The sequence below is a fragment of the Salvelinus fontinalis genome, chromosome 29, assembly GCF_029448725.1.
Source record: "Salvelinus fontinalis isolate EN_2023a chromosome 29, ASM2944872v1, whole genome shotgun sequence".
Taxonomy (NCBI): Eukaryota; Metazoa; Chordata; class Actinopteri; order Salmoniformes; family Salmonidae; genus Salvelinus; species Salvelinus fontinalis.
The window spans coordinates 27521028-27543605 of NC_074693.1; the positions used below are offsets into that span (position 1 = coordinate 27521028).

The window sequence follows — 22578 nt, forward strand, 5'->3', positions numbered from 1 at the left end:
GACTCTGAGAAAAACTCCAACAGACTTTGCCGAAGAATTTGACAACTCCGACAGTTCCCCACCAGAGGTAGGCCTTCATCGTAAATAACAAATAATATATTGTTGTGTGTTACACATTTTCAGTTATTAAGACACGTTTTAAAACATTTCGAGCTAAAATTAGAGTAATGATGCAATGTAAAATACATTTTTTCCTGACCATTTTTTTTACAGCAGTACTTCAATATCACAACTTGTCTATAGGTAATGTGTTAGTGATCCAGGTTTGACGTAATGTGTTAGTGATCCTGGTTTGACGTAATGTGTTAGTGATCCAGGTTTGATGTAATGTGTTAGTGATCCAGGTTTGACGTAATGTGTTAGTGATCCAGGTTTGATGTAATGTGTTAGTGATCCAGGTTTGACGTAATGTGTTAGTGATCCAGGTTTGACCTAATGTGTTAGTGATCCAGGTTTGACGTAATTTGTTGGTGATCCAGGTTTGACGTAATGTGTTAGTGATCCAGGTTTGACCTAATGTGTTAGTGATCCAGGTTTGACCTAATGTGTTAGTGATCCAGATTTGACCTAATGTGTTAGTGATCCAGGTTTGACCTAATGTGTTAGTGATCCAGGTTTGACCTAATGTGTTAGTGATCCAGGTTTGACGTAATGTGTTAGTGATCCAGGTTTGATGTAATGTGTTAGTGATCCAGGTTTGACGTAATGTGTTAGTGATCCAGGTTTGACGTAATGTGTTAGAGATCTAGGTTGGACGTAATGTGTTAGTGATCCAGGTTTGACGTGTAATGAAACATTTCAGATCCTCATTCAGATCCCCTCAGCTGAAGTGGGAAATACTGAGGCGCTGATGTACAGCTGCTGATTAATATTTTTAGTTGTGATGGGATTTGTGATTATGTTATTTTTTGACAAAATTGATTGGTTGGATTTTTCACATACACAGAGCAGCGTTTTGAGTTCACTGAAAATGGGTTGATATAGGAGTTTTGCTCTGTTGGAATAGGCTTATTTGGAAAAATGTTAGAAAATAAAAAGTACTGTCTGTGGAGAAGTGGTGTGAGAGTGTCTGATTTGCGGCTTGAGCCTCAGTGTTGCTGTCCATGGTGGTGAACATGCAGAAAATCCAACATAAGGCCAGTAGGGTTTACACCGAGTCATCGCTACTTGACTGTCCTCACCTTCCTTCTTTCCCATAGGCTACTCTCTGTTTTTGTGTTTGTTCATTCTGACGAGTGTGTCGACTAAAATAGCAACATAACATGTCAGTTGCTATGTAGGTAGCCCATACATTTTCTCCCCGATGTGTCATAACCTTTTCTAATGTGTTCCTTACAGCTAGACCAATCTTAACTCAATGCTGTGAGCATGATTGTAATGCTATGGTTTATGTTTTATGCTTTTTAATGTTGTTTTCTGTGTATTTCTATTAGGTTATTTTGCAACAAGGAATTACATTTATTTAGGGTTTAAAAGACGTAGGCCTATATCAGTGCACATTATTCAATCATGCAGCCTACAAATATTGCTTCCTATTACGACTTGACCTGAAATACAGATATAGAGGAATGTATGTTGACATGTGTAATTTCTGAAGAGTACTGACTGTGTCGCTGTTCACCAGCTGTGTTTGGATAGATCCAGTTCTCCACCCACTGGTGTTGTTACAAGGCTCGGGTGTTCTGGTGCCAGTAAGCTGCGGAAAAGACTGGAGACGGTCAGATTGCTTGAACATTTTGACGATATTATTTTCATCAAGCTGAATCTTTTTGTGGAATACTATTTGTTTACATTGTATTATCAAGTCTATATTGTGTTTTGGCGATTTAATCCCAGGATGGGGCACAAAGCAATCTCGGTGACAGGCCTGGTCTGCTACGTTGCTTTCTTTCTTCTACCGCTGCACTCCACCTATGGAGACGTGAGCTATTCTTTTCCGGAGGAGATGAAACGCGGATCTGTTATTGGAAATATAGCCAAGGATCTCGGGCTGGAGGCGAGCAGACTTTCCGCTCGTAAGGCCCGTGTTGATACCGATGGGAACCGTAAACGTTACTGTGACATTAATATGAGTACCGGAGATCTGATTGTTGCGGAGAGAATTGACAGAGAGGGGCTTTGTGGCAAGAAGGTTTAGTGTGTTTTAAAACAAGAACTTGTATTGGAGAATCCTTTGGAGCTGCAACGTATTAGTCTTCATGTTCAAGATATAAATGATAATTCTCCGCAATTTAAGGACGAAGTGATTAAAATTGAAATGAGTGAATCAGCAGATAAAGGCGCTCGTTTTTTACTTGATCAGGCACACGATGCAGATGTAGGACAGAATGCAGTGCAAAGGTACACTTTACAAAAAAATGACAATTTTCTATTGACGGTTGATAGTCATACTGTGGAGCTGGTTCTAGAGAAAGAGCTTGATCGTGAACAAAGCAATGAAATAAAAGTATTGCTTACAGCTCTAGACGGAGGCTCTCCGCAGAGATCAGGTACTGTAGTCATACACGTCACTGTACTGGATGCTAACGATAACGCCCCAGTGTTTAGCCAGGCCGTCTATAAAGCCAGTCTGCCTGAAAACTCTCCTTTAGATACTGTAGTGGTTACAGTGAGTGCTACGGATGCAGATGACGGAGTGAATGGGGAAGTTACCTATGACTTCGCTCATGTGTCAGAGGAAGATGACAAATTATTTTCTATCGACCGGAAGACTGGAGAAATTAGAGTGATCGGCACAATTGATTTTGAAGAAATGTCATATTTTGAACTGCGCATCAAAGCAAAGGATGGTTTAGGGTTAGCATCATATGTCAAAGTCATAATAGACATCACAGATGTTAATGACAACAACCCTTCGATATATCTACAATCTCTGACTAACCCCATACCTGAGAACGCGTCACCTGGTACAGAGGTGGGCATCATTAACGTGCAGGATAGAGACTCTGAGAATAACCGACAGGTCCGCTGCTCCATTCAGCAAAACGTTCCCTTTAAGCTGGTGCCATCAATCAAAAACTACTATTCTCTGGTGACCACGAGCGAACTGGACCGGGAACTAGTGTCTGATTACAACGTTACAATCACTGCCACCGACGAGGGCTCTCCACCTCTGTCCTCCTCTAAAAGTGTTCCGTTATCTGTAGGTGACGTCAACGACAACCCACCTGTGTTTGAGGAACAGTCCTATAGCGCCCACGTGACTGAAAATAACAAACCCGGTGCCTCCATGTGTTCCGTTACTGCACGGGACCCAGACTGGAGACAGAACGGAACAGTGAGTTATTCTCTCTTACCTGGTGAGGTGAACGGTGTCCAAGTGTCCTCGTTTTTATCCGTTAACGGAGACACGGGGGTGATCCACGCTGTGAGGTCGTTTGATTATGAGCATTTCAGGAGCCTTAAGGTCCACGTGGTGGCCAGAGACAACGGTTCTCCTCCACTCAGCAGCAACGTCACGGTCAGTGTGTTCATAACGGATGTGAATGACAACTCTCCTCAGATACTATACCCCGCCCCGGAGCGGAACTCCTTCATGACCGAGCTGGTACCCAAAGCTGCGCACGGAGGCTCCCTTGTTTCCAAGGTGATAGCGGTGGACGCGGACTCCGGCCAGAACGCCTGGCTGTCCTATCATATACTCAAATCCACTGTTCAGGGACTTTTCACTATTGGTCTCCACAGCGGAGAGATCAGGACACAGCGGGACATTTCTGAATCTGACAGCATGAAACAGAACCTCATTGTGTCAGTGAAAGATAACGGACAGCCCTCTCTCTCTGCCACCTGTAGCATGTATTTGGTGATTTCTGATTACTTGGCTGAAGTGCCAGAACTGAAAGATGTCTCTTATGATGAGAGCAATTCCAAACTCACCTCTTATCTGATCATCGCGCTGGTGTCCGTCTCCACCTTTTTCCTCACCTTCATTTTTGTCATCCTGGCCGTGAGGTTTTGCCGCAGGAGAAAGCCCCGACTGTTGTTTGACGGAGCGGTCGCCATCCCCAGCGCTTATCTCCCTCCCAACTACGCAGAGGTGGATGGAGTGGGAACTCTCCGCAGCACTTACAATTATGACGCATACCTGACAACGGGATCGCACACAAGTGACTTCAAGTTCCTCACATCTTACAACGACAACACACTGCCCGCGAACCAGGCTCTGAGAAAAACTCCAACAGACTTTGCTGAAGAACTTGACGATTCCAACGGGTCCCCCCCAGAGGTAAGCCTTTATTGTAAACAAAAATAGTCCTACTATACGTTGTACAATAATTTTTTCCCATAGACAATCACCTATTTCATGGCAGTACATCATTATCCCATGTTTATACACTGCTAGACCCTTATATAGTTTCAACAGAAAATAAACACATGGTTGTTTAATGTGTTTGACATAATACATGCTGTAGGTTGCACTGCATTATGGGTAAAATGCTGGAAAATATTGTTATTAATTGTAATTTGAACCGTCCAGTAAAACATATTTCTTAAAAATAATACTTCATGCCAACTGTAGATGACCATTTTCAGTTTCAGGCGCCAACCTCATGCTTTGGGTTGCATGCATAAAGCTCAGACTCTGAACCCTCTTACTCTGAATAGATTTGCCCTTGATCATATATCTAAGATTGTGCCCAATCCCATTTTTAACTCTCTCTTTGTCTCTCTCTCCCCCAACACCCACCTCACACACACAGTCACATAATATACTGTGGGGTTTGAATCAGTGTAGTAATGAAACCTTTCTTTGGATACATACATTGTTGTTTTTACAAAATTATACAATAAAACTAACAGCAATGTACCATGTTCATTATTTACAGCAAATAGTCGTGAATCGCAATGCACTCTGGGTGAATTTAGGCGTAACTGTCACGCCCTGACCATAGAGAGCTTTTTATTCTCTATGTTGGTTGGGTCGGGGTGTGAATAGGGTGGGTCATCTAGGTGTTTGTGTGTCTATGTTGGCCTGTTATGGTTCCCAATCATAGGCAGCTGTTTATCGTTGTCTCTGATTGGGGATCACATTTAGGCAGCCATTTCCCCTTTGTGGTTTGTGGGATCTTGTCTATGGATAGTTGCATGTCAGCACTATTATTAGCTTCACGTTTCGTTTGGTAGTTTGTTGTTTTTGTTCGGTGTTCATTTATTAAAGGGAAATGTACGCCTACCACGCTGCACCTTGGTCCTTTCATAATGACAATCGTGACAGTAACTGGTAAATGATACCGTCAATTCCAATGAATCATTGGTTTAACAGTACGTTACTGTAAAGAAGTACTGTATTTAAAATGGTACTATAAGTCCACCACAAAGAATATATTACCCTACTATATTTTTGGATCGCCCAAAAACTTTTTTCCACTATTGGGTATGGTTGATTCTGGCTCATTAACATATTTTGAGGCGTGCCTTGTAAGATGCGACATTTGTTGCACCCGTGAGTGAGAGTGGTGTACCAAATTAACACATATGTGGTAGTAGTGCCACAACAATTCAATATGTATAGGGGACAGATTGGAGTGGCAGCAAGCATCTAACCTTTAATGGTTGAGTGTTTGTTATGTCCTTGGTCTGTTTTTCCCTGTAGTCACTGAACATTTGGAAGTCTTTGTTAAGTGCAAGTGATTTTAAACACCAATTATTTATATATATTTGATACCCTGTAATATGAAATCACATTACGTATCAGCCAACCTGCTTGCACCAATCCCATGGAATTACACTAAATTACTGTAAAATACAAACCCTGCCTCCCCTCAATTAATTTAATTCATTAATTCAACCATCCATCTGTTAATTCATTACAATTACCATAAAAATATTACCATAAGAGTATTGTACCATAAAACGGATTACAGTAACATGCTGTACATGTACAGCATTATACTGGCAACAGAGGAAATTACTGTAATTATATATTAGCTGTGTTACAGTATACAATATTGCATATTGTATACTGTAAAGCACTTAACATTTCAGTATTTGCCTGACAACTCTGCTGACAGTATGAATCTGTAAATTTACAGGGACATTTTTGACACTGTATAGGCAAGTTGATAGGCTCCATGTTTGATGTAATTGGTCATGTAGCCTCTTAGATTATTGTTTTGACCTCTTCAGTTGAAGCAAGAAATATTGGGGTTAAATATATTGTATATACAGTACCATTAAACATTTTGGAGTCACCTACTCATTCCAGGGTTTTTCTTTATTTTTACGATTTTCTACATTGTAGAATAATAGTGAAGACATCAAAACTATTAAATAACCCATATGGAATCATGTAGTAACCAAAAAAGTGTTAAACAAATCAAAATATATTATATATTTTAGATTCTTTAAAGTAGCCACCATTTGCCTTGATGACAGCTTTGCACACTCTTGGCATTCTCTCAACCAGCTTCATGAGGTAGTCACCTGGAATGCATTTCAATGAACAGGTGTGCCTGTGGAATTTGTGGAATGTCTTTCCTTCTTAATGCATTTGAGCCAATCAGTTGTGTTGTGACAAGTTAGGGGTGGTACACAGAAGATAGCCCTATTTTGTAAAAGACCAAGTCCATATTATGTTGAGAACAGCTCAAATAAGCAAAGATAAATGACAGTCCATCATTACTTTAAGACGTGAAGGTCAATTAATGAGGAGCATTTCAAGAAATATAATGAAACCGGCTCTCATGAGGACCGCCACAGGAAAGGAAGAACCAGAGTTACCTCTGCTGCAAAGGATAAGTTAATTAGAGTTAACTGCACCTCAGATTGCAGCCCCAAAAAATGCATCACAGAGTTCAAGTAACAGACACATCTCAACACATCTCAACATCAACTGTTCAGAGGAGATTGCGTGAATAAGGCCTTCATGGTCAAATTGCTGCAAAGAAACCACTACTAAAGGACACCAATAATAAGAAGAGAGTTGCTTGGGCCAAGAAACATGAGCAATGGACATTAGACCGGTGGAAATCTGTCCTTTGGTCTGATGAGTCCAAATTTGAGAATGTTGGTTCCAACCGTCGTGTCTTTGTGTGAGACGCAGAGTAGGTGAACGGATGATCTCCGCATGTGTGGTTCCCACCGTGAAGCATGGAGGAAGAGGTGTGATGGTGTGGGGGTGCTTTGCTGGTGACACTGTCAGTGATTTATTTAAAATTCAAGACACACTTAACCAGCATGGCTACCACCACATTCTGCAACGATATGCCATCCCATCTGGTTTGTGCTTTTCCCCCCACCTTTATTTAAGCAGGTAGGCCAGTTGAGAACAAGTTCTCATTTACAACTGCGACCTGGCCAAGATAAAGCAAAGCAGTGTGACACAAACAACAACACAGTTACACATGGAATAAACAAACCTACATTCAATAACACAAAAGGAAAAACATTGCTGCACAGCTATTTTCAGGTCTCTCCAGAGATGTTCGGTTGGGTTCAATTTGGGCTCTGGCTGGGTCACTCAAGGACATTGGGGACTTGTCCCGAAGCCATTCCTGCATTGTCTTGGCTGGGTGCTTAGGGCCGTTGTCCTGTTGGAAGGTGAACCATCGCCTCAGTCTGATGGCCTGAGCGCTCTGGATCAGGTTTTCATCAAGGATCTCTCTGTGCTTTGTTCCGTTCATCTTTCCCTCGATTCTGACCAGTCTCCCAGTCCTTGCCCCCCATCTCAACAGAGGAACTCTGGAGCTCTGTCAGAGTGACCATTGGTTTCTTGGTCACCTCCCTGACCAAGGCCTTTCTCCCTCAATTGCTCAGTTTGGCCGGGCGGCCAGCTCTAGGAAGAGTCTTGGTGGTTCCAAACTTCTTCCATTTAAGAATGATGGAGGCCACTCTGTTCTTGGGGACCTTCAATGCTGCAGACATTTTTTGGTACCCTTCCCCAGATCTGTGCCTTGATGGTCTGGGGTTAGAAATTATTTGCCAGTCTTCCAGTTTTCGCCTTAGTGCTCCTGTGCTGGCCTCGCTGAGTAATGAAAACGGGTTGAACAGGCCGTAGCTCGGGTGGGGGGTCCCTGATGATCTTCTTGGCCTTCCTGCGACACCTGGTGCGTTCGGCTAAACGTATCACCCTCTGAAACTCCTTTCGGTCTGCGGTGGTAGAGTTGCCGTACTAGGTTATAATGCATCCCAATCTATGATCAGGGGCAACTCTGTTCGGGGTAAGGGGGTTCAGAGGTGGTAAAAGACACAACAGGGCAGTAGAGCATCCAGGAGAGAGAAGTCAGCGCAGCATCCAGTGTTCCTCATGGGGCTCCGTAACAATCCTCCTCAGTTCTGATTTGTCAGCTCATCTCACCCCTAGGACAAGCATAGAAAAAGAAAGAATAGAATGAGAGACAGAGAGCACCAGGGCTGTTACTCTGTGGGTAAAAAGACAAGGGACAAGGGACATATCAAGCTGGTGTCGTGTGTATGGGTACTTACCTCACTAAAGGTCTTCATTCAAACTCAGTGAGCTCTTGGGAGAATGCGGCAAGGTAGGGCTTGAGAACACACAGCTTGCTTCCTCTGGGCCACCTTGTCATGCACTTTGTCCCATCTTCAGGATTCATCATCTTGGGTTGTTTCAAACCTACAACATATATCCAACATAGTTTATGAAATCAGTTGAGGCATTGAACAAACACAAATAAGAAAGATAGATGCACCTACTTCAAACCCTAGTTAACTAATACAACATCACTATAGGCTACACAATATCACAGATTATTTTACCACACTCACAACATGTCCCTTTCTAGCTGTGTAACCAAATGTTTGCAAACTCCTGGTACAGTGAACAGATTTAGCTAACACTGTAACATTATGGAACAATGTTTTTTTAATTAAGCAAATGGTTGGCGGGAGAGGCTACACAGACAGTCCTGGCATGAAAAATGATGATGTATGTTGAACAGATGAGTGCCAAGTGAACCGAATGCCACAGGGTTGTAACAGCTAAGGAGGACACTGTCCCGGTGGTTTTGACATTTATGCTCTCCCCATTGACTAGAATATACCACGGTGACATCTAGATGGCTACCAATATTAGTTTTTTCTTGTGTAGGCTGCTATCCTACTTGAAATGCTGTATAATCCTGGGAGGGGAAAGAGTTTGCCACGTGACTAGGTTCCACCGCCGACACTGTGTTAGGCTACAGCTGACCACTGGCACTGTACCTTAGGTCGGCACGTGTTTTATGTGTATAATGTGGCCCGTCCATCCCAAAACATATGGGTCATTTTTGGAACTGCTAGAAACAAGCCATTTTCTCTGTAGTAACAGTGGAAACATAGCAGTCATGAATCTGCACTTAGTCTATTCTGTATGACACTCTGGGGCTGGCATGCAGCCTATAATCACAATCATTATTCTCTGGGTGATGTTTTTCTAGGTCGCACAGCCAGATATTTACGAGCAATTTAGAGCAGACCAAAATGTATTTTGTCAACTTGAGCTAGCTAGCCAGCTAGCAAACGTTAGCCAGCTAGTTTAGCTAAGGAAACATGTGGTAATACAATGTTGGCTAACAATAAATATACTTATAAACAACTCAATTTACCTACCCAGCAGTTGCTAAAAATATTATTTCACTTCATAGGCGCTTCAAGAAGATATTTACTAAAATCGTCTGAGCTTTATGTGTCTCTCCCAACAGCATGAGGTTGGCGCCTGAAACGGATCATTTGAATCTACAGTGTATAAGCTATTACTGTAAAGAAATACAGTATGTTAGAGTCATTTTTACAAGAGGCTTCAAATTACAGTTCATTTTCAGCATTTTACCCAACATGCAGTTCAATCTACACCACGGATGCTGTAAAACACATTTATGGTATTACACTGTGCATCCTACAGGGTTTTACTGTTGAAATGACAGAAAAGTCTTACAGTGTACCAAAGCCACCTCATAAGCCACTAGCGGTGCGTAGGTAAAATCACTGGGGAAGCCAAGCCAGATGGAAAGCCATATTACAATCTTTGTGTTGTGATAATTGTGTTGTTTGCTCTATAATCTGTTAGTTCATATGTCTTGTGACCATGATATATAGGCGTAAGGCCGAGACAATAAGAAGACACGGTGGCATAGTAAATTCAACCCCACCTTGGTTTTATCACAAAACCAGAGAGCAACCTCTGTCCGAAATCCACAAAGCATATTGCATGTAACAAACAGTAACATGACCTACAGCAAGGTCAATCAAGTTCATATGTCCAACATTTTCAGACCACTAGACAACTATTGATTTAGAACCATGGAGAGTTACTGCAAGCAGAAGACAGGAACAGCCTCCACCATTCCAGCACCATTTCAACTTCAACATCATCAAATCACCTCTGCTTAGTCTAACACAGTGACAACTAAACGATACCAAAAACTATTTAGTCCAATCAACGTAAGCTAAATATGATGTGGCTGTCCATGGTTCTGATTTCTGTGTGTGTGTGTGTGTGTGTGTGTGTGTGTGGGTTCTGATTTCTGTGTGTGTGTTCGTGCAAGTTGAAAAAACATGTTGACTCACCCTACTAGTAGAAAAAAGCCAATGCCCTCCTCATCTCTTTCATGTTGACAAAACGGTCTATGACTCTGTCATACAGTACACGCTTTTATTTTTTCTTGTCCTAGTCTACCTGGCAAAAATGCTTGCTCACTAGCCTAACTTATTTTCATGGGCAACGTTAGCTAGTTAACATTAGCCTTCTACATCTAACTACGTATTGAACTTCCATCCTCTCAGTCCAGGTGCACAATGTACGAATTTATGGTTAGATCAGAATAGCAGTTATAATCATTGGCCAGAACGGATAACTAAGTAAAACCACAAGTTCAAATCCCTGTCTCCATCCATTGCTAATTTATGAAAGGGACAATTTTAGCTAGCTAGCTGGCCACCGGAGGACAACAACACACACAATGAGATGCAACAATTCAAGTTGTTTCTGTCAATTACATATTTCTCTTGATAGAATGTAAAAGGATTGAAACCAAATCCAAACTGGATTTTTTTTGATGCGCCAGGACCATTCACAGTTGAGCTCAATCAGTTTAGTTCAACGCTGATTGGCTATTATTTTAAACTTTTTTTTATCAAGGGAGGCCAAATGCTCGCTGGCTTCCCTTGCATTCAATTCTACGGGCGGCAACAATGTCATACTATTTATGACCAGACAGCATCAGTTAGATGGCCTACACATACAAAGACAGAGGGGCGCTGTTTTGCTCGCTCAGATGCTTTCTCCGGTGAGATACATTCAGCTCTTGCAAATTGAAGTAAAATTACAAAAACACAGAGAGACGAAAGATACATTATTTTAAATGTAAAAAAAACAATAATATTGGTCAATTTATTTTGTCTTCACTTGGCATCCATGAATAGATGCCACTGCATATCTAGCAGCTGTTGTGTGTATGGAAATGTTTTGTAGATTTAGTTTTGTCCCGTTTCAACAGATGTAAATGAACTTGGCTATCTTTCACCAGTTGAAGTATCGTTAGCTAGAGAGAGCTAGGCAAACGTTGTCTAACATTAGCGAGCTAACTAGCTCACTAACGTTAGCTACTGTTTTTACCACAATCACACTAGACCTGAATCAAACGATGAATCCAGCGGGCAAATGATTGTAGATCGACATTCTGACGTTTTTTCAGCTCAATGTGACTTTTTATTAGAGCAATTCGAGCAATGTAACGTTTTATTGATCTATAACTTTCCCTAGCTAATTCCCTACTTTTCACACTGACACAGTAATAAACAGCTCTACAGGCTTCACTGTCGTGGTGCACAGTCAGGACATAACACTGTGCTCATCATGTCTGAGGAGGATCAGATGGTGACAGGTGTCCCAGCAGGGTCAGACAGAGAGGGAAGACCAGTCTACGGAGGTCAGGTGAATTTGCGGTATATTAACATTATCAGTGAATGATATAAAATTCCATCTTGAATTGATTGGTAGACCTACAGTAGCTACAGGACAGCATCTTAAAGTTACAGTCTGGGATCTGGGAATAATGGTCATTTCAATTATTGAACGATTGATTATATTCTTGTATAAAATAATGTAGAAATGTACACCAAGGTAATTCTTTGTCATGCCTCATCTTAGCAGGATCAGATGGTGATAGGGGTCTCAGCAGGGTCAGGCAGCCAGGGATGACCAGTCTGTGATGAAGCTGAGGTGAAGTTTTGCAGACACAACACTTTATTCACTCTGTGCAGCAAACACTGGACAAGCCAGAAAAATGTAAACTATTTTAAGGCAGTCTGACAATCGTCTAAAGTTGATTTCAGCTGTATCAAGGGTTGAAAGACGTGAGGAAGACTTGGGAAAAGCTATTGATGATCATGAATGGATAGTTATGTTTAAATGCCCAGTCATATAAACTCAGACATAAATGACTGCATTTTTTTATTTTTTATTATTTTTTTTATTTTTTTTACATTTTATCCCCTTTTCTCCCCAATTTTTCGTGGTATCCAATCGCTAGTAATTACTATCTTGTCTCATCGCTACAACTCCCGTACGGGCTCGGGAGAGACGAAGGTCGAAAGTCATGCGTCCTCCGAAGCACAACCCAACCAAGCCGCACTGCTTCTTTAACACAGCGCGCCTCCAACCCGGAAGCCAGCCGCACCAATGTGTCGGAGGAAACACCGAGCACCTGGCCCCCTTGGTTAGCACGCACTGCGCCCAGCCCGCCACAGGAGTCGCTGGAGCGCGATGAGACAAGGAAATCCCTACCGGCCAAACCCTCCCTAACCCGGACGACGCTAGCCCAATTGTGCGTCGCCCCACGGACCTCCCGGTCGCGGCCGGCTGCGACAGAGCCTGGGGGCGAACCCAGAGACTCTGGTGGCGCAGTTAGCACTGCGATGCAGTGCTCTAGACCACTGCGCCACCCGGGAGGCCCATGACTGCAGTTTAAGACCTTTCATAGAACGTACTATATGCGAGTGAAACTGAATAATGTGCACCCAGAAATGCCATTCCTGTGCTGGAGGTGTAAAGCACAAAAGAGGACCTATATGCATTTGTTATGAAAACTGTATAACCTAGCATTTGTAACGGCTAAGAAATGCATTGCCATTAATTGGAAGGTTGGTTATCCTCCCACAATGTCACAATAGATCGCAGAAATATCAGGTTATGTGTCATTAGATGTGATTTATTACCATATTAAGGGTATACTGGGCAACCTTTATAAGGTCTGAATGACTTCTATGGAATACTGTACGACAAAAAGAGTCTGTATTGAAAACATGCCCACGTCAGGGGAGATACTTATTTAGGCTATCCCTAGCTGATGGGCAGCTCAGTCCTGGCCCTGGGGATCTTCCGTCCTGTTAGTTGTCTCTCTGGCCTTGGCCTAACACACCTGAAACCAATAATGCATTTTTCACTAAGATCCTAAACCTGAGTGGGGTGTGTTGGGTTGGGGGCTGCAGGGTGGTGGACCACTAGGGGCAGGATGGGGCTACCCAGCTATATTGTGTGCAAGTAAAATGAACTCTACAGTACTATTAGGGCTATGAGATGAATTATATGGAGGATATGTTTTTTCTGTGTGTTAATGTACAGTATATGTGTAGGTGGATGTGTTATATATACACTGCTCAAAGAAATAAAGGGAACACTAAAATAACACATCCTAGATCTGAATGAATGAACTATTCTTATTAAATACTTTTTTCTTTACATAGTTGAATGTGCTGACAACAAAATCACACAAAAATGATCAATGGAAATCAAATTTATCAACCCATGGAGGTCTGGATTTGGAGTCACACTCAAAATTAAAGTGGAAAACCACACTACAGGCTGATCCAACATTGATGTAATGTCCTTAAAACAAGTCAAAATGAGGCTCAGTAGTGTGTGTGGCCTCCGCGTGTCTGTATGACCTCCCTACAACGCCTGGGCATGCTCCTGATGAGGTCTGTGGTGCAACGTGGCGTTGGTGGATGGAGCGAGACATGATGTCCCAGATGTGCTCAATTGGATTCAGGTCTGGGGAACGGGCGGGCCAGTCCATAGCATCAATGCCTTCCTCTTGCAGGAACTGCTGACACACTCCAGCCACATGAGGTCTAGCATTGTCTTCCATTAGGAGGAACCCAGGGCCAACCGCACCAGCATATGGTCTCACAAGGGGTCTGAGGATCTCATCTCGGTACCTAATGGCAGTCAGGCTACCTCTGGCGAGCCCATGGAGCGCTGTGCGGCCCCCCAAAGAAATGCCACCCCACACCATGACTGACCCACCGCCAAACCGGTCATGCTGGAGGATGTTGCAGGCAGCAGAACGTTCTCGACGGCGTCTACAGACTGTCACGTCTGTCACATGTGCTCAGTGTGAACCTGCTTTCATCTGTGAAGAGCACAGGGCGCCAGTGGCGAATTTGCCAATCTTGGTGTTCTCTGGCAAATGCCAAACGTCCTGCACGGTGTTGGGCTGTAAGCACAACCCCTACCTGTGGACGTCGGGCCCTCATACCACCCTCATGAAGTCTGTTTCTGACCGTTTGAGCAGACACATGCACATTTGTGGCCTGCTGGAGGTCATTTTGCAGGGCTCTGGCAGTGCTCCTCCTTGCACAAAGGCGGGGGTAGCGTCCTGCTGCTGGGTTGTTGCCCTCCTACGGCCTCCTCCGCGTCTCCTGATGTACTGGCCTGTCTCCTGGTAGCGCCTCCATGCTCTGGACACTACGCTGACAGACACAGCAAACCTTCTTGCCACAGCTCGCATTGATGTGCCATCCTGGATGAGCTGCACTACCTGAGCCACTTGTGTGGGTTGTAGACTCCGTCTCATGCTACCACTAGAGTGAAAGCACCGCCAGCATTCAAAAGTGACCAAAACATCAGCCAGGAAGCATAGGAACTGAGAAGTGGTCTGTGGTCACCACCTGCAGAACCTCTCCTTTATTGGGGGTGTCTTGCTAATTGCCTATAATTTCCACCTATTGTCTATTCCATTTGCACAACAGCATGTGAAATTTATTGTCAATCAGTGTTGCTTCCTAAGTGGACAGTTTGATTTCACATAAGTGTGATTGACTTGGAGTTACATTGTGTTGTTTAAGTGTTCCCTTTATTTTTTTGAGCAGTGTATATATATATATATATATATATATATTTATTTATTTATTTAACTTGTTTCCAAACCTTTCCCTTGGAAATTAAACAAAAGAATCTGTGAAGAAAATTGTGTTGGGGAGAGAATTTAGTTCTTGACTAGAATGGTGAGGATTGGGCATGGAGGAGGCTTGGGCTGAAATGTGTCTTTGTACTTTATTTTTTAAAGAGTTGTTCATTTGTTAGGCTATTGGTTAAAGGTGCAGCACAATATTGATTATTGAATTACATTTGATCTAGTTCAGTTTTATCAATCACTTAAACATATTAAATAATTCTCTCTTACCTATATCTTGATGACTGTGGGCATTTTTGATTACTTTTTGATGTTCTAAATAGAGATGGCTAGAAGGGCCGTGGGTCATATTAGATTGTGTAGAAATGCAGAAAATTTGCTTTAGATGCCAAAAACAATTCTGGGGGAGGACCCCCAGACACCCCGACAGGTTATGTCCGCTTCTAACTTCTAAAACTAAAGTTGAGCTACTGACTGTGCTTATTAGGTTATCTCCATATGCTGGGGGCATATATCATGTATGTCTCCAATGTTTGATCATGAATAATGTCCATCTGCGGCTTTTAAAAAAATGTTCTTAGCCCAATGTCAGCGTGTAATTTCTGAAGGGTGCTCATAGTGTCGCTGTTCACCAGCGGAGGTAGAATAGATACAGCTCCCCAATCATTGGTGTTGTCATTAACAAAAAAAAATCACTGCAGAAAACAGTAGAGGTAAACGGTCAGACTGCGCACATATTTTGTTTTGAGATTCTGGTGAATGTTGATCTTTTTGTGGAATACTTTCTCCTTACATCGATCTGGTTAACTATATTTATGGATGTTGTTGGAAGTCTAAGGATGCTGAACAAAGGATTCGCAATGTCAGGCCTGGTCTTCTGCTTTGCTTTCTTTCTTCCACCGCTGCACTCCGCCTATGGAGACGTGAGCTATTCTTTTCCGGAGGAGATGAAACGAGGATCTGTTATTGGAAATATAGCCAAGGATCTCGGGCTGGAGGCGAGCAGACTTTCCGCTCGTAAGGCCCGTATTGATACTGAAGGAAGCCGAAAACGGTATTGTGACATTAATCTGAGTACCGGAGATCTGATTGTTGCTGAAAGGATTGACAGAGAGGGGCTTTGTGGAGAAAAGGTTTTATGCATACTAAAATTCGAATTGGTCCTAGAGAGTCCACTTGAGTTGCATCATATATCACTTCATATCCAAGATATAAACGATAATTCACCCATATTTCCCAAGGATTTAATTAAGGTAGAAATCAGAGAATCCGCTGTGAAAGGAGCTCGCTATCGTGTAAACGCAGCTCACGACGCAGATATTGGACAAAACGCAGTGCAAAACTACGTACTACAAAGGAATAATAATTTTGTTTTGGGTTTGCAAACGAATAATGCTGGTATTAAATACGGTGAGTTAGTTCTGGACAAAGATTTAGACCGCGAGGAGCAGCAGGAGTTGAAACTGTTGATGACAGCTGTAGACGGAGGCACTCCGCAGAGATCAGGTACTGTAGTCATACACGTCACTGTACTGGATGCTAACGATAACGCCCCAGTGTTTAGCCAGGCCGTCTATAAAGCCAGTCTGCCTGAAAACTCTCCTTTAGATACTGTAGTGGTTACAGTGACTGCTACGGATGCAGATGAGGGGGTGAATGGGGAAGTGACGTATGAATTTAGTCGAGTATCTGAAACAGCAAGGAATATATTTACTATGGACCAGAATACAGGAGAAATTAGAGTGACAGGAGAAATAGATTATGAAGAAGAGACACAATTTGAACTTTTTATTGAAGGGAAAGATGGCTTTGGTCTTTCGTCGGACAGTAAAGTTATTATAGATATTACAGACATAAATGACAATGCCCCTGAGCTATATCTAAAATCTCTGACTCACTCCATACCTGAGAACGCGTCACCTGGCACCGAGGTGGGCATCATTAACGTGCAGGATAGAGACTCTGAGAAAAACCGACAGGTCCGCTGCTCCATTCAGCAAAACATTCCTTTTAAGCTGGTGCCATCCATCAAAAACTACTATTCTCTGGTGACCACGAGCGAACTGGACCGGGAACTAGTGTCCGATTACAACATTACAATCACTGCCACCGACGAGGGCTCTCCACCTCTGTCCTCCTCTAAAAGTGTTCAGTTATCTGTAGCTGACGTCAACGACAACCCACCTGTGTTTGAGGAACAGTCCTATAAAGCCCACGTGACTGAAAATAACAAACCCGGATCCTCCGTGTGTTCTGTTACAGCACGGGACCCAGACTGGAGACAGAACGGAACAGTTATTTATTCTCTCTTACCTGGTGAGGTGAACGGTGTCCCGGTGTCCTCGTTTTTATCCGTTAACGGAGACACGGGGGTGATCCACGCTGTGAGGTCGTTTGATTATGAGCAGTTCAGGAGTTTTAAAGTCCACGTGGTGGCCAGAGACAACGGTTCTCCTCCGCTCAGCAGCAACGTCACAGTCAGTGTGTTCATAACGGATGTGAATGACAACTCTCCTCAGATACTATACCCCGCCCCGGAGGGAAACTCCTTCATGACGGAGCTGGTACCCAAAGCTGCGCACGGGGGCTCTCTAGTTTCCAAGGTGATTGCGGTGGACGCGGACTCCGGGCAGAACGCCTGGCTGTCCTATCATGTGGTAAAATCCACTGATCCGGGACTTTTCACTATTGGGCTCCACAGCGGAGAGATCAGGACACAGCGGGACATTTCTGAATCTGACAGCATGAAACAGAACCTCATTGTGTCAGTGAAAGATAACGGACAGCCCTCTCTCTCTGCCACCTGTAGCATGTATTTAGTGATTTCTGATAACTTGGCTGAAGTGCCAGAACTGAAAGATGTCTCTTATGATGAGAGCAATTCCAAACTCACCTCTTATCTGATCATCGCGCTGGTGTCCGTCTCCACCTTTTTCCTCACCTTCATTATTGTCATCCTGGCCGTGATGTTTTGCCGCAGGAGAAAGCCCCGACTGTTGTTTGACGGAGCGGTCGCCATCCCCAGCGCATATCTCCCTCCCAACTACGCAGAGGGGGATGGAGTGGGAACTCTCCGCAGCACATACAATTATGACGCATACCTAACGACGGGATCGCGCACAAGTGACTTCAAGTTTGTTACATCTTACAATGACAACACGATGCCCTTGGACCAGACACTGAGAAAAACTACAACTGAATTTGCTGAAGACTTTCGCGATTCCGAGGGATCCCCAGAGGTAGGCATTTATTTTAACAGACATGCGTTATAAGTCTAGAGTCTCTGTGGCAGGTGTTTTACAACTGCAGGTAGTTTTTTTACAAAGTAATTTTGTTCAGGATAAAAAATACTATTCCCACGGTTCTATCATAACGTCTGTTTTCTATGCCACTGTTTAAACAACTAAACGTAGCTCCAAACATTATGGTGCAATCTATTATGTTATCAATTCAGCACCTTCATTTCAATGCCGACATTTTGCAGATTATATGAATTGTGGTTCAAAACATTTTGTAGGATTGAAAAATTAACTTATTCATTTTTTTACGATTTGCCTACTGCACAATTTTTATGTTACAAAACATATGATACGCTGGTTCTATTTGGAATCAGTTTGTTGGCCTACTTGGATGGCATTGCAAAAGAGAAAAATAGACAAAGCTCTGTTGGACTATACTATTATGAGAAAAGTAGGGAACTTTTATTTGAGCAGTAGCGGATGTCGCTGTCTGTGGGTCTGGTATGTTCGGTTTCTGTTGTAAAGGCGTTAGGGATTCTTCCGAGTACTTGTTTGTCACGAGGTTATCACTTTCCTGTTGTCAGTTCTACTCACTGTTTTTGTGGATTGTACTGATGAGTTCCAGATTACAAAATGACAGTGCAACTTCCATGTGCATTTTAGAAAAAAATATATTTTAGACGCTAGATCTACCTATTTTGTAATGCATTTTTTTTATTTTTCACAAGTGTAGGCCTAGCCTGTGCTGAGTTTCCGTTTTTTTTTTTTTTAAATGTGTTGTTTTATTTTTCCATGGTTTTTAGTTGGTTTTTCGCTTATGCTGGGTGGCATGCCTGTTACCAATGTTTGATCAAGCAAGCATACAGTCTACCAGCAACTTTGATTAAAATGTGTTTAGCAGACTATCAAATAATAGTTTCGTAGGGATGCACAAAATGTTGCTGTTCACCAGCAGAGGAAGGTAATATACAGTACTCCACCCCTGGTGATTTCATTCAGAAAGCTTTGGTGCCATTTCACTGCAGAAACGAGTGTGGATGGTTGGATTGCACGTACATTTTGTAGATAGAGAGTTTATCATGTTTTTGTGGAATACCTTTTTCTTATGCTAATCTATATAATTATTGGGTGTTTTTGTCGATTTGTATGCCATAATGGTGCACAAATGATTCTAAATGACAGGCCTTGTCTGTGGCTTTGAAATGTATTTTTAATGTCATATTTGAGTTTGGATGTAGCATATTGTGTGTGTTAGGGATTTCATATTTTGGAATGCTATAGGACTACGGCGGTTGAAATTATGTGTGGATAATTTGGATCGTTTGTAGCCTAACACGGGCTGTAACGTATACGCTGGGAGTCGGAAAGCAAGTGCAGGTGGTGAGTTTAATAATAAATGTAACATCGAACAATATAACAAACAAGATGTAACGGCTCTCTTTTGGTGAGTGAGTTGACCAAGGCGCAGCGGGTGATGAATACATAATGTTTTAATGACAAGACGGAAAAACACGAAACGAAATACACTTGAATGATTTACAAAATAACAAAACGAACTAGACAGACCTAAACTATGAACTTACATGAAACGAGGAACACATAAACAGGAACGACCGAACGAACGAGACGAGACAGTACCGTGTGGTGCAAAATACACAGACACAGCGACAATCACCCACAAACAAACAGTGAGAACAACCTACCTTAACATGACTCTCAATTAGAGGAAAACGCAAAACACCTGCCTCTAATTAAGAGCCATACCAGGCAACCCAAAACCAACATAGAAACAGAAAACATAGACTGCCCACCCAAAACTCACGCCCTGACCATCACACACATACAAAACAACAGAAAACAGGTCAGGAACGTGACAGAACCCCCCCCCCTCAAGGTGCGAACGCCGGGCGCACCAGCACAAAGTCCAGGGGAGGGTCTGGGTGGGCATCTGACCACGGTGGTGGCTCAGGCTCCGGACGCTGTCCCCACACCACCATAGTCACTCCCCGCTTCTGTATTCCCCTCCCAATAACCACCCTTCAACTAAAACCACCTAAATGAAGGGGCAGCACCGGGATAAGGGCCAGCACCGGGATAAGGGGCAGCACCGGGATAAGGGGCGGCAGGTCCTGGCTGAGGGACTCTGGCAGGTCCTGGCTGAGGGACTCTGGCAGGTCCTGGCTGAGGGACTCTGGCAGGTCCTGGCTGAGGCTCTGGCAGGTCCTGGCTGAGGGACTCTGGCAGGTCCTGGCTGAGGGACTCTGGCAGGTCCTGGCTGAGGGACTCTGGCAGGTCCTGGCTGAGGGACTCTGGCAGGTCCTGGCTGAGGGACTTTGGCAGGTCCTGGCTGAGGGACTCTGGCAGGTCCGGGCTGAGGGACTCTGGCAGGTCCGGGCTGAGGGACTCTGGCAGGTCCGGGCTGAGGGACTCTGGCAGGTCCGGGCTGAGGGTCTCTGGCAGGTCCAGACTGGGTGGCAGCTCCTGACTGAGGGGCAGCTCCTGACTGTGGGGCAGCTCATGACTGTGGGGCAGCTCATGACTGTGGGGCAGCTCATGACTGTGGGGCAGCTCATGACTGTGGGGCAGCTCATGACTGTAGGGCAGCTCATGACTGTAGGGCAGCTCATGACTGTAGGGCAGCTCATGACTGTAGGGCAGCTCATGACTGTAGGGCAGCTCATGACTGTAAGGCAGCTCATGACTGTAAGGCAGCTCATGACTGTAGGGCAGCTTATGACTGTAGGGCAGCTCATGACTGTAGGGCAGCTCATGACTGTAGGGCAGCTCATGACTGTAGGGCAGCTCATGACTGTAGGGCAGCTCCTGACTGGCTGGCGGCTCTGGCAGCTCCTGACTGGCTGGCGGCTCTGGCAGCTCCTGACTGGCTGGCGGCTCTGGCAGCTCCTGACTGGCTGGCGGCTCTGGCAGCTCCTGACTGGCTGGCGGCTCTGGCAGCTCCTGACTGACGGACGGCTCTAGCGGCTCCTGACTGACGGACGGCTCTAATGGCTCGGGACAGACGGGCGGCTCTAATGGCTCGTGGCAGACGGATGGCTCAGAAGGCGCTGTGCAGACAGATGGCTCAGAAGGCGCTGTGCAGACGGATGGCTCAGACGGCGCTGGGCAGACAGATGGCTCAGACGGCGCTGGGCAGACAGATGGCTCAGACGGCGCTGGGCAGACAGATGACTCAGACGGCGCTGGGCAGACAGATGACTCAGACGGCGCTGGGCAGACAGATGACTCAGACGGCGCTGGGCAGACAGATGGCTCAGACGGAGCTGGGCAGACAGATGGCTCAGACGGCGCTGGGCAGACAGATGGCTCAGACGGCGCTGGGCAGACAGGCAGTGCAGAAGGCGCTGGGCAGACGGCCGACTCTGCCCTGCTGAGGCGCACAGTAGGCCTGGTGCGTGGTGCCGGAACTGGAGGTACCGGGATGACGGCACGCACTTCAAGGCTAGTGCGGGGAGCAGGAACAGGGCACACTGACCTCTCGAAGCGCACTTTAGGCCTGGTGCGTGGTACCGGAACTGGAGGTACCGGGCTGAAGGCACGCACCTCAGGGCGAGTGCGGGGAGAAGGAACAGTGCGTACAGGGCTCTGGAGACGCACAGATGGCTTAGTGCGTGGTGCCGGAACTGGAGGCACTGGGCTGGAGACACGCACCATAGGGAGAGTGCGTGGAGGAGGAACAGGGCTCTTAAAACGCACTGGAAGCCTGGTGCGTGGTGTAGGCACTGGTTGTACTGGGCTGGGGCGAGGAGGTAGCGCTGGAAATACCGGACCGTGCAGGCGTACTGGCTCCCTTGAGCACTGAGCCTGCCCAACCTTACCTGGTTGCATGCTCCCCGTAGCCCGTCCAGTGCGGGGAGGTGGAATAACCCGCACTGGGCTGTGTTGGTGAACCGGGGACACCATGCGTAAGGCTGGTGCCATGTAAGCCGGCCCAAGGAGACGTACTGGTGGCCAGATATGTAGGGCCGGCCTCATGACATTTGGCTCAATGCCCAATCTAGCCCTACCAGTGCGGGGAGGTGGAATAACCCGCACTGGGCTATGCACCCGTACAGGAGACACCGTGCGCTCTACTGCGTAACACGGCGTCTGCCCGTACTCCCGCTCTCCACGGTTAGCCTGGGAAGTGGGCGCAGGTCTCCTACCTGCCCTCGGCCCACTACCTCTTAGCCCCCCCCTCCCCAATAAAT

The 22578-nt window shown here is 44.8% G+C and overlaps 1 protein-coding gene across 8 annotated transcripts in view; it reads left to right on the forward strand.

Moving 5' to 3' along the window:
* LOC129827758 (protocadherin gamma-C5-like) overlaps nucleotides 1-22578 on the forward strand; it is a 231123-nt gene that overhangs the window by 65936 nt on the left and 142609 nt on the right. The window contains exon 2 of one of the 8 annotated variants that reach the window (XM_055888920.1): nucleotides 1-1054. The exons of 6 other annotated variants lie outside the window; for them this stretch is intronic. In XM_055888920.1, coding sequence (XP_055744895.1) covers nucleotides 1-88 — 88 coding nt within the window. In that variant the 3' untranslated portion in view covers nucleotides 89-1054. Of the gene's footprint in view, nucleotides 1055-15793; nucleotides 18371-22578 lie in introns of those variants that run through there. One more of the 8 variants, XM_055888905.1, reaches the window with a different exon arrangement.